The sequence below is a fragment of the Pristis pectinata genome, chromosome 4 (assembly GCF_009764475.1).
Source record: "Pristis pectinata isolate sPriPec2 chromosome 4, sPriPec2.1.pri, whole genome shotgun sequence".
Classification (NCBI taxonomy): Eukaryota; Metazoa; Chordata; class Chondrichthyes; order Rhinopristiformes; family Pristidae; genus Pristis; species Pristis pectinata.
Window position 1 is genome coordinate 77,671,200 of NC_067408.1, and position 12,644 is coordinate 77,683,843.

At 38.9% G+C, this 12,644-nt stretch overlaps 1 protein-coding gene across 3 annotated transcripts in view; it reads left to right on the forward strand.

The window, feature by feature from the left end:
- The window catches only part of dmd (dystrophin), a 1,415,828-nt gene that overhangs the window by 594,072 nt on the left and 809,112 nt on the right, over positions 1-12,644 (forward strand). For all 3 annotated transcript variants that reach the window (XM_052015085.1, XM_052015086.1, XM_052015087.1), the window contains exons 24-26: positions 2,603-2,716; positions 5,183-5,338; positions 11,866-12,036. In XM_052015085.1, coding sequence (XP_051871045.1) covers positions 2,603-2,716; positions 5,183-5,338; positions 11,866-12,036 — 441 coding nt within the window. The remainder of the gene's footprint in view (positions 1-2,602; positions 2,717-5,182; positions 5,339-11,865; positions 12,037-12,644) is intronic.

A 12,644-nucleotide genomic window follows, 5' to 3' on the forward strand; every position in this document is an offset into this window, starting at 1 on the left:
TGTATGGCTATAAAGCAGGATCACTGTGATACTTAATCAGGGAGAACAGTTATACCTGATATTGTCCATGGCCTGGAATTTGCAGTCAGTGAAGCAATGATGCCCAAAACTTCCCACACTGTTAACTGCTCTCTCTGACCTGTATTTTCCCTTTTCTGACACGGGCAGCTGTCAGACTTCAGTTTGCTGGGAACACTGGTGTTCAGCAACATGGTTGTCACCATACCAGCTGGGTAGCCAACCACATTGAAGAATTATCACAGACTGCAAAAGGGAAGTGAAACTGCTATTATTTTTTAGACCAAAGTAATTGAAAAATACATAATTGATTAAGGTACAAGCTGAAACACCATAAAGAAACTTGTTAAAACTCCAGAAAATCAATGTAATTATTCTGGTGATGGAGGAAATCATAATCCAGAGAGATTACACTGTCTTTTTAGAGCTAGAGAGTTTACAAAGCATTAATTGTGATTTCATACACTTGCATCTCATCCAGAAAAAAGTGAAGTACTCTGAAGGTGTAACCGTAAGATAACCTGTGAGTTTCAGAACTTGGCATGAGGTCAGTGATCACCACTGACTGCAGTGGAGAAGACAGCATGGTCTGGAGAGAATAGATTCACCGTCAGCAAGTCAGTGTCTATTTCATGGGCTAACAGTGACAAACACTGACTGCTTTACCATCACTATAGCTGTAAAATCAAAGGCTCTATAAACTTTCTAATCCTGAAGCATTTAACTTGCAACATGAAATGCGTTTGAAAATGACCCCTCTATTCAGACATGGCCTTTTTTCATCTTCTGTGCAGTGAGTGAAGAGACCTTTGACACGGCTTTCAACATGGCACACTTAAAAATTGGAAGTTTGGGTTCATATTTTTATTTAGAGCAAAATCATTGTAAATTGCACAGTCCATTTTTCATCCAGTAGTGTTATTTTTTGCTCCATTAAAGTGCTTCCTTCTCCCCCATAACTTCACGCACCACAAGCTTTCTTGAGACAGAAGAATAGCACAGTGATTTCCTTTGGAATATTACCACAGGTGCCCCAACATTTGGGAATGGCTGAAGATAGCTTTTGATTTAGTTTTTCTTTTCTTAGTCTGGGAAGCCCAACATCCATTCCCCTTCGACAGTACAACAAATGAGAAGCTTGTGAGATGAAATGTAGATATGAATGTGACCAAGCATCCTGTGACCATACACTCACTACAGACGTGTTGTACTACTGCAGTCTTTCATTACATTACCATACATTTATTTTTTCGGGGTGTAAGGGAGGGGTGCTGATGGTGGAAGGAGAAGAGGTGAGTAATTTTTTGTTCATCAGGACAAGAGCTTAGAAATACTTCAGGGAAATGCAAAATAAAGCCCGGTTATTTCTACCAATATATTATATCTTATATGAGATTACATTGCATATCTATGTTAGTTTATTACTCTGCTTAAATTTTCCAATGGGTATTTGACTTCAATGAAAAATATTACTAATTAGTATTAAGTTGTCTGCAGTTTTGATTTGGGCCTGATTAAAGCTTTCCAGACTCATCCTGCAGAAAAGGTGAAATTTTATTTGGGTTCAAGCCAAATTCACGTTACAGCAGCCTCAAGTTCATTGAGGTTCTCAGTGATGAAGACTTCATTTAAGTGCAATGGTGAAAAAATAAAATAGATTTATTATTACAGCAACGAATAATATCTCCTTCTACATCTAGGCTCAATCCAGCCGAATTCTCTTTGACTTCCACTGTTCAAATTACAGGTCCTCCCCAGCTTACAAACACCTGACTTGTGTACATCCCACACATGTGAATGAGCATTTGGGAGATGGGTGGCATGGATTTTTCAGCTGCAGCAGGGCTGCAGGCATCTGCTTCCGTGTGGGAACTTGGTTCACAACCTCGTTTCAGACTTGCGACCAGTTCGTGTTGTGGACAGTTCACAGGAACAGAACTGTGCCACAGCCTGGGGAGGACCTGTATGTTAATGCACATCTTTCCTCTCCAAAGGAGCTTTCTGAAAGTTACCTGTTTGTACCATGTCAGAATGTAAACCTGACACTTGACTGATGTAAACTTCGATTCACTCTTGGCTAGTAAAGAGTAGAAGTAATGCTGACATAACTTTTGGAAGATTTGGAGTCATTAGGCTTGTTCTGAGCTAGAGCAAGGGTATTGAATGTATACCTATTAGTCTTGATATTGTGTCATCAGTTATGGAATAGATATCACTTTCTCCCTTCCAAAAGGAAATATTGGTTATGAAGTAATATTGCATAAGGAAAAATACAGTGTGATTTTTCTTTTGTTTTGGTGTTCAGAAAAAATATGAACATGAAATAGATTATTTCAATTTTATACAGTAAGATTTGAATGTCTTTTCTCCAGTATAAACTAAATTTGCCTTGTTTCATTAAATTTGACATGTAATTGTGTACCTAGAAAGATTGCAATTCCTAAAATTGGGCATAACCTATACAATGTGACAATAATTTGTTGACACAGAAAAATAATCATCAAAAACTTGAGTGAATTTGGTAATGTTCGAAATATGAAGGGTTCATTCATTTGCAATGTTCTAATTCTGTTCTGTTAAACAGAATGATACAAAAACCTTGAAGAAATGGATGGCTGAAGTGGATGTTTTCTTGAAGGAAGAATGGCCTGCTCTAGGTGATTCAGAGGCACTTGAGAAGCAGCTTGAGCAGTGTACTGTAAGTGAATTAACTCAAAATTAATTCTCATCTTAATGGAAAGTGTTACAAGTTTGAATATAATAGTTGCAAGAGCACTCATTAGATGGACAGATTCTGGAAGCTGTACCAGAAATAAAACAGTTAGTATTCTTCATTGTGATAATGAAGCTTAGTTCATCTCTGTTTTGGAAATGTGAGAAAGAAAAGATATTTGGTGTGAAAAATGAGTGAAGTAGCTCCTGTTATATATACTGTGAGAAAATGTCCAGGCCAACTTCTGATGTCATCAGAACATTTATATTTGACCATTATCTGGTGTCTCTTGGGCATCCATACTTCTACTGGCTTTTCATATACCAAGTCATTGATAGGTGGCACCTTCACCTAATACTGCGTTGGGATGGCAGAGGGTGAGATTATGGCCTAAGTTTTAATCTTTACTTTTTTTTTACTGATGAAATGTGTACTTGAAGACATTAATGACTTTTATAATATTGTAATCTCTTAATACACAAATATACTTTTTAAAAATTATGGTTTTTGTGTACTTGAGGGGATTCCAATCCCTGTCCATGTTTTGAAGCTGGACTGTCTGGTCCAAAGCTAAATGGTGGTACATACAAGGTAACAAGGTACAGTTGACTTCCAACCTTGAGATATTCAGTATCAAGAATGCTATAGCAATAACATAGCAATAGCAATAACTATAGCTATAGCAATAGTACTGTTTTATAAGGACAGGATGTTACATTTTGGAAATATTTTGGTGTCTGACAAAACTATTTTCTATTGTTTATCAGATGGGTACATTAAACATTGCTGGATTCGTTTGGGAACTACTCCTCCAAGAATAATAAATGTGTTGATTTTGACTCATAAGTGGTTAAAAGCAGGGAATTTGAAACAATAGAGGAGTTTAATCAGAAGTGGTTCCTGAAGTGAATAAGAATTACAAGAGAAGAAAGGTCTGCCTGGGGTAAACAAACAGCCAGTACAAGGATAAAGAGAAACTGAATGTGCTATTCAATAATAAGAGTTTTGTCTTTTTTAAACAGGAATGCTGAAATTTCCATTCGGATTAATTGAGTCATTGTAGATGTTTGCAGTGCATTCATTTTTATCTCTTTTAATAGTTATCAATTTTTGTGCATGTTGCTGTTCAGAGCTAAATAGGTACTTGTTACTTTACTCTTTGAGTTGTTGGTCTATGTCTTAATATTTGCCATTTCAAGGAGAATTTGATAGCATGAGTCTGCAGTAAATGCAGTGAGCAAATCACTGCAGCTAGGGTGATTGTTAGCTCATTGGATATACACCTCAGCAGAAAAGAAGATAGAAAGGATGCAGTCCCTGAATTGTGGTCATAAAGTCTGACTTCTAGAAGCTGTTCTTAGGTTAATCCAAAAGGCAAAAACTATGACAAACTTGAATGCTGCAGGAGGCAGTGAAGCCAATACTTTGGAAGAAGAAAGACTTTATGGAGAAAGTTAAATGGTTACAGCTGTAAGTTGGTTGTGTGTGTAGTGCTATGAAACTATCTTGCAGAATTGAAGTAAGCTCTTTTTTTTTTACTGGCTTCTTGAAAAACATGAAGGAAATCAACATGTGTCTTAGTTTAAAAGAAGGTAATGTTTAACTAATTAGTGAATCTTATAATGAACGAGGATTTCTGCTCATTGCACTGTGGGATACTGTCAGATCTTTACTTTTTGAGACTTAGGCCATCTACAGTGTCTTCATATCAGTCCTTATCAAAACATCCTTGCATCTCAATATCGTCATATTTGATAAAAGACCAGAATTAGATGATTGGATTGAACTTCACTGGTGAAAGTACCAGTTGCCCTATTTGAAATGTTTTTTTTGCTGGAACTTGCCAAATTGGATGCCCGAAATGATTTGGTCAGTTCAAATCTCCTTGGCCTCATGAGGAGATTTGCAAATGTTTCCTCTGGTGTGCTGGAAATCTAAATTGATTTGAGAAGTTGTTGGGACATGCTGACTGCTGGCTGACAGGTGTGAGAAATAAAGTGATTTACTCCAACCAGGACAAAGTCAATTGAGTAGATGACAGGAAGCTTTTGGAATGAATGTTTGGAGGCAATGATTGAAAAAAATCAAGTGCTGGAAAGAAGATCAGATGGCCATCAGAATTTGGGGAGGAAGTCGCTTTGTGTGACAATGAAAATTTGGCTGTTTTATTTCAAGGAATAAAAACTCCAAATGGGTTAAAGGCAGTAATTCAGTCTCACCTTTCTGATATTCCTAAACTGATTGTTGTTCTCACTCTCTGAATATTTAGATGTTCAGTTTGAAATGTACTGAGTTTCCTGAAATTTGTTTTAACTTCTCGCACAATTATTTGTACCAAAAGTAGATTGGTTCTCCAACTGAAGTGTGGATTTCATGACAAGACAGAGTTTTACTCCATATTTCAACCACGATTACAGGTATTTTGATAACTCTGACATGTTTCCTTTTCAGGCTTTGGTGAATGACATCCAAACTATCCAGCCTAGCTTAAGTGGTATTAATGAAATTGGAAAGACCTTGAAAAGCCAAGCTGAGCCTGAATATGTGAGCAAATTACAGACTGAACTTGCTGATCTGAATGCATGTTGGGATAATATTTGTAAACAGGTGAGTGTTCCAGACTTGGAAAAACAAGATTGTTGTAAATAGAGTAGGATAATAATGTTCAATGTGTGGGCATTTACCTTCAGCACATTGAAGAATATTGGGGAATGTCAAACTGTTAGGCTGCCAGTGCAACATGAAATGAGTTTTTCTATGTATTGAAGCATGATAGAGTCTGTAGCTTCAGGCAAGTGTTTCAACTTTGTTGCACGATAATGTGGTTGGGGGAAAATAAAGGTGATATTTCAATTGTATTATAATGAATGCAAGGGAGAATGGTGAAAAGATTCATGATTATTTGAGTATATGCATCACCTGATCAGGCAATATGACATGATTCAGTAAGCTGCTGGATTTGAATCACTGAAAGATACTGAATTTTAGCCCAAACCTGGAGTGTAATATTATTAGTAGTGCATGGAGAAGAAGTAACTTTGAGCAGTGTTTGTGTGAACCAGCAGTTTCCTATTTGGTTAACTCCTGACATTCTACTATGGTCAAGTAGAAAATAAAGTTTTATATCACGTTGATGCCAGTTGAATTCTCTGAAGGGACACCGGCTTTGACCCAATGAAAGTTAAAGCGAACTCTTTCCTCTCATTCACTCACTATCTGATATATTTCTTTTGTGGTCAATTGTAAAGAAAATGTCAATGGAAAAACACAATAGGATGAACATGAAGAAATTAAGCCTCTTTTAGAGTGTTTACAGATAATTCTGTGAACTTCACTTATTTTTATTCAAAATAATCTCAAAGAGGGAACGGGATAATATTGAATTCTTGACATTTGCATCACTCAGGGAGAGTATCCTGTGAACAGTAGTCAGGTTCTTGTATGCTGGGTTTGAAGCAATGTTCCAGCATTTCTTGCTTTGCCTTATTTTTGCAACTGTTTGATAAATACACGAGACTTCAATAATTATTATATTTAGAATTAGTGCTCATTACTAGCTTCAAAAAACATTATGAGGGTACTTTAGTGCACAGTTTGCTATGCTGGATTTCAGAACAGGCAAAAATATGTCCTCCATCTTCTGTGAAGTAGTACAGTGATTTTGTTACTGGATAAGTAATCCAGACTCTACATCAAAAGTCTGGAGAGATTAAAGTAAAACCACCATGGCAAGCATGAAAATGTAAATTCAGTTAAATAAATGTGGATGGAAAAGTGTTGACAGCAATGTTGACTATGAAGCTACAGGTTGTTTCAAAAATGTATCAGGTACACTAATGTCCTCAGGGAAGGATGTGTCCTGTTGTTGTCCATTTCCACTCCTGACAGACAGATGAGCCACGGAACAAAAACTCACTTTGGGGAGATGATGGGGCAAAAAAAAATCAACAAACCAAAAAATCATATTCTCCTGGTGGCAAAATAAAATCATAACTTGTCAAGTCAACACTGGTTTGATTTGATGTCTATGCTTTAAAATGTCAAGCAGAGTTTCCTCAAAGGCATGACATTCAATATATAGTTTCTTATCAAGGGGATAGATTCAGATTGTTTTTACAATTGTTAATGGCCAGAAAGTGATAAATAGCAGTGCTCTTTCCAATTGGTTTATTTAATCGTGTAAATTCACTAGTGAGGAATTATGTATTCCAAGTAATAACATTTATATGAGCGCATTTTGCCAACAGTTTAGTTTATTGCACAGGAACAGCTCAAATACATCAAAAGGCAATCATTTTTGAAGCATTGTTTCATTGCCTTGTAGGCAAAATAAATCATCATGCTTATGTGTTCAGATTTCAAATAAAACTTTGAGATTTTCAGAAATAAGAATAAAATGTAGAAAAAGATTTAAGTTTGAACACGAAAACAATTTTGAATGTTTATCTGCCCTACATACAGTCCAGAATTCTGAATAATATAATCTTGTATGGTGAAAAGAAAATATGAAGAGGCATTCAGACAGATAATTTATCACTGGATTTGTGATTTTTTAAAAAAATTTTCGGCAGTCAGGTGTTTGATGCACATCTAATGCACTTTTTATATGCGGTCAACAGAGAGATACCGTGGGCTCATGTTGGTGTTACCAACAGTAATTTCATCATCTGACACTGCTTCTATGAAGATTGATTTCATGTTTCTTTTTCCTTTTCCCATAAAGAGAAATATCTGCCTACCTGTGCAGTTTTATGAAGAATATTGTTTAACCCTCTTTATCTTCCTTTTTTTTTCCTCAAGAGCACAAGTCTGCCTAGATTATCAAAATAATTGACTTGTCATGGGATGGAAAGAAGCTCTTCAGCCCATTGAGCCTATTATCGGTTATAGAGTCATAGAGCATGTAAACAGGCCCTTCAGCCCAATTCGTCCATGCTGACTGTGTTGTCTGGCGAGTTAGTCCCATCTGCCCACGTTTGGCCCATAACCCTTTAAGTCCCCCCATCTATGTATTTATCCAGATGGCTTTTAAGTGTTGCTAATGTGCTCGCCTCAGCCACTATTTCTGGCAGCTCATTCAAAATACACTCCACCCTTTGTGTGAAGAAGCTGCCCCTGATGTCCCTCTGATCTTTAACCTATGCCCTCTTCTTTTTCGCACCCCCTTGCTGGGAAAAAGACAATGTACTTTCACTCTGTTTATGCCCCTCGTGATCTTATATACCTCTGTTACGTCACCCCTCAATCTTCTATCTTCCAGGGAATAAAGTCCCAGTCTATGCAACATCTCCTTGTAACTCAGGCCCCCAAGTCCAGGCAACATCCTGGTAGATCTTTTCTGCACTCTTTCTAGTTTAATAACATCTTTCCTATAAGAGGGTGATCAAAACTGCACACAATACTCCAAGTGCTGCCTCACCAATATCTCGTACAACTGCTTCATAACTTCCCAACTCTGACACTCACTGCCCTGACTGATGGAGGCCAGCATGCTAAATGCCTTCTTCACCACCCTATCTATCTGTGATGCTGCTTTCAGCGAACTATGCGCTTGCATTTCTAGGTTCCTCTGTTCCATAATACTCGCCAGGGCCCTACCGTTCACTGTACAAGCTCTACCCTGGTTTGATCTCCCAAAATGCACTACTTCACATTTATATGGATTGAAAGCTATTTGCCAATCCTCAGCCCACAAACCTGGCTGATCAAGACCCCCTGTATTTTTCATAACCTTTACTCTATTTACAACTCCATTTGTTTTAGTATAATCCAGTTCTCTTTAAAAATCATCCAGTCAGTCCTGTTCCATTGCCTTTTCCTCAAAGCCTTGCAAATTGTTTTCTCCCTCAACCATCTGTCCAATTCCTTTTCGAAGCATTGATTATACCTGCTTCCAACACTCTTTCAGACAAGAAGTTCTACATAAACCAGCTAATTGCATGAAGGAAGTGTTTTTGCTCATGTCACTTATTCATCCTGTTCCCTCCATCCCCCAACCACCCTGGTTCTTTACCCAACCATGTAAGTCAACATCCTCTAATATATCAACACTTGCCAATGGGAGTGGTTTTAATTTATCACTCTGGATGACTCTTCTTGATTTTGAATGCAGGTATGAAATTACGTCTTGACCTTCTCTGCTCTCAGAACAATTCCTGCTTCCCTAGATGATCCAAATAATAGAGGTCCCTCATCCCTGGGACCCTCCTAAATCTTGTGAAGGTCTGAGAGAAACTGCAGACATCATTCCAAGAGTACCGAGAAATTGCACCAGATGATGTGTTTAACAGTGCCATAAATGTTATTGTGTAACTGGAAGACATTTAATCATGTCAGAAACAAACGATGTTTGCTATTTTGCATGTTGGTAATTCTCCAATTTCTACCTAATTATACAAAACAACAATACCTTGTTGGGAATAAAGTGTCTGGAAATTGTCAAAATTTTTCCACCAATAATGACAATCTTTTTTCTTCTTGATCACCAACCCTGTGAGTTGTTCTATCTGCTGAAACATCCAGTGATGTAAATAATAAGCTTTTCATTATCTTTTGAATTTTATTTTGCTGTTAGGAGACACCATAAATACTGTTAGAATAAGCAAAATGCAGCAAAAGGTTTTTGGGGAATATTTTGTAAGGCTATTATATTTTATTGGCTGATTTGCATCAGTTGCATCTGTCCTCAGAGCTGGGAAAAATGCTGATGCAGATACACCTGGAAAATGTACATCAAAGGCAGAAAGGCATTCCAATGGAAGCTTTTACATTATCACTGATGCAGAGAGATGAGTCACCCCGAGGAACAGCTTGTACCCTCTCCTTAATCTGCTGAAGCTCATTTGTCCCGCCGCGGCACACAGAGCTTTCTTCACTTGTATCAGTCCAAGATCAAGTCCCAGACTAGCTGTCAGTTGTGGCAGGGCTCACGTGCTATAACGGACTACAAAGCGCAGTCGGGCAGCATCACCGACAACAGCACGTCCCTTCCCGATAAGCTGAATGCATTCTATGCACGTTTTGAACAGAAGGGGATTGGTATGTGATCACCCACCCCGACAGCCCCCAATGCAACTCAGCCCATGGTCATTGTTGAGGATGTAAGATCAGTCTTTTGGAGAGTGAACCCATGGAAAGCTCTGGCCTGGATAGGTTGTCCCTAGTTGTATCCTCAGATCCTGTGCTGATCAGCTGATGCGGGCATTTGCAGTCATTTTAATCTCTCCCTGCTTCAATCTGAGGTTCCCACCTGCTTTAAGAAGACCACTATCATCCCGGTGCCTAAGAAAAACAAGATAATGTGCTTTAATGACTACCGCCCAGTGGCTCTCACATCCACTGTCATGATGTGCTTTGAGAGGCTGGTCACGGCACGCATTAACTGCAGCCTCTCAGACGACCTCGACCCACTGCAATTTGCCATACACTGAAACAGGTCTACGGCGGACGCCATCTCCCTGGCCCTACCCTCATCTCTGGAGCATCTAGACAGTAAAGACACCTACATTAAACTATTGTTTATTGACTACGGCTCTGCCTTCAATACTGTAATTCCAAGCAAACTCATCCTCAAACTCCGAGACCTGGGACTCAACACCTCCCTTTGCAATAGGACCCTTGACTTTCTGACCAACAGACTGCAATCTGTGAGGATAGGCAGCAACACCTCTGGCATGATTATTCTCAACACTGGTGCCCCACAAGGCTGCATCCTCAGCCCTCTACTCTATAGATTATGTGGCCAAACTCTGCTCTAACTCCACCTACAAGTTTGCCGATGATACCACCATAGTGGGCCGTATCTCAATTAATGATGAGTCGGAGTACAGGAAGAAGATAGAGAGCTTAGTGACATGGTGTCTTGACAACAACCTTTCCCTCAATGTCTGCAAAACAAAAGAACTGGTGATTGACTTCAGGAAGGGGGTGTGGTGCACATGCACCTGTCTACATCAATGGTGATGAGGTCGGGAGGGTTGAAAGCATCACCAAGAGCCTATCCTGGTCCAACAATATAGACACCACAGCCAAGAAAGCTCACCAGCACATTGATTTCCTTAGGAGGCTAAAGAAATTTGGCATGTTCCCTTTGACTCTCACCAACTTTTATCGATGCACCATAGGAAGCATCTTATCTGGCTGCATCATGGCTTGGTATGGCAACTGCTCTCCCCGTGACCGCAAGAAACTGCAGAGAGTTGTGGACACAGCTCAGCACATCACGGAAACCAGTCTCCCCTCCATGGGCTTGGTCTATACTTCTCGCTGCCTCAGGAAAGCAGCCAGCAGATTCAAAGACCCCACCCACCCGGGACATTCTCTCTTCTCCCCTCTCCCGTCATGCAGAAGGTACAAAAGCCCGAAAGCACGGACCAGCAGGCTCGAAGAGAGCTTCTATTCCGCTGTTATAAGACTATTGAGCGCTTCCCTAGTACGCTAAGATGGACTCTTGACCTCACAATTTACCTCGTTATGCCCTTGCACCTTATTGTCTACTTTCATTGCACTTTCTCTGTAGCTGTGACACTTTACTCTGCATTCTGTATTGCTTTACCTTGTACTAGTTCAATGTAAAGTGTAATGAATTGATCTATATGAGTGGTATGCAAGACAAGTTTTTCACTGTAACCTCAGTACAAGTGACAATAATATTCTAATGCCAACTCCAATTACATCCTGAAGAATAGATGTACCATCAGAGAAAAGAGCAGAAGGTGTTGCAATTTACTTGGATCACATTATTATTTGTTTGAGTGCTGAAAGTGATTCCTCTCCAGCCAAATCCACTTCTCAGAGTTGTGCCATATTTGATAACCTTATTCAATCCTAAGTAGCATGAATCCTCACTTATCTCCTGAAAATGAGCACCTTTTCATCCCTGATTATTTTTTTCCACTGTTCATTGGCCTGCTTGTAGAGATGTTGAACAATGTGTCACTCACCACACACATATGGTTCCAGAGTGCTGTGACATGGGTCAATAAATGGCTCCAGAGAAGGTTTATTCAATTCCCAGATGTCCTTTGAAACTTGAAAAGGAAGGGCAGCAATTCATCATATTGTCTCATAATTTCTTCTAATCTTGTGAGGTGGAAATGGTAAAACCAGACTTTTCTTCAACCTTCATAAAATAGGCATATGCCAAAAAGAGTGCTTTAAAGGGTGGATTGGATAAGACCATGAGTCTCAGGAAGGACCTGTCGGAAATGCAGGAATGGATAGCACAAGCTGAGGAGGAGTATTTGGAAAGAGACTTTGAATATAAAACCCCCGAGGAGCTCAAGAAGGCTGTAGAAGAACTCAAGGTGAGCTAGCAAGTTTTTGTTTGCATCTTACATTTTATGTTTTAGCAGTCTGTGGTATCGCACGCATGCCCAAGAACATCAGCTTTTCTGGCTTCCTACATTTCTGAGTTGTTATTTGATAGATTTGCCTGCAAAAACCAGTACAAAGTTTAAACATATACTGTCACAAAGTTATCCTTGCATGTTCTTGGTGAGATTAATTTTCCTTATGCTGGGGAGATTATATTGGTAATCCTGCTAACAGCAATAATCTTTGTGGGTGTACTATAAGCAGCTTTTATACCTTGGGGCCTTACCTGAACTTGCAACCATGAAATTTGCAAGCATATTATCAATTGAGCTATATTCACACAACTATATTGGAAAAGTACTGAGATGAAACAGCAGTATTAACATTTTTTTGTGGCTTGCAGTTGTCTTCATTGTTTGTCGTCCCTTCAGGAATTCTAATCTGCACCTGCTACAAACCCAATTCAATGTTTTTCTTTATTTATTTGTCACGTAGGTGTTTAGAGGGGAAATCAATTTATGACAAATCTTTGCTCTGATGCATTTTCAGTGTTAACTTCTTAGAGAGTCTTAGCATTTTGTTAGATTTCGAAGTAATT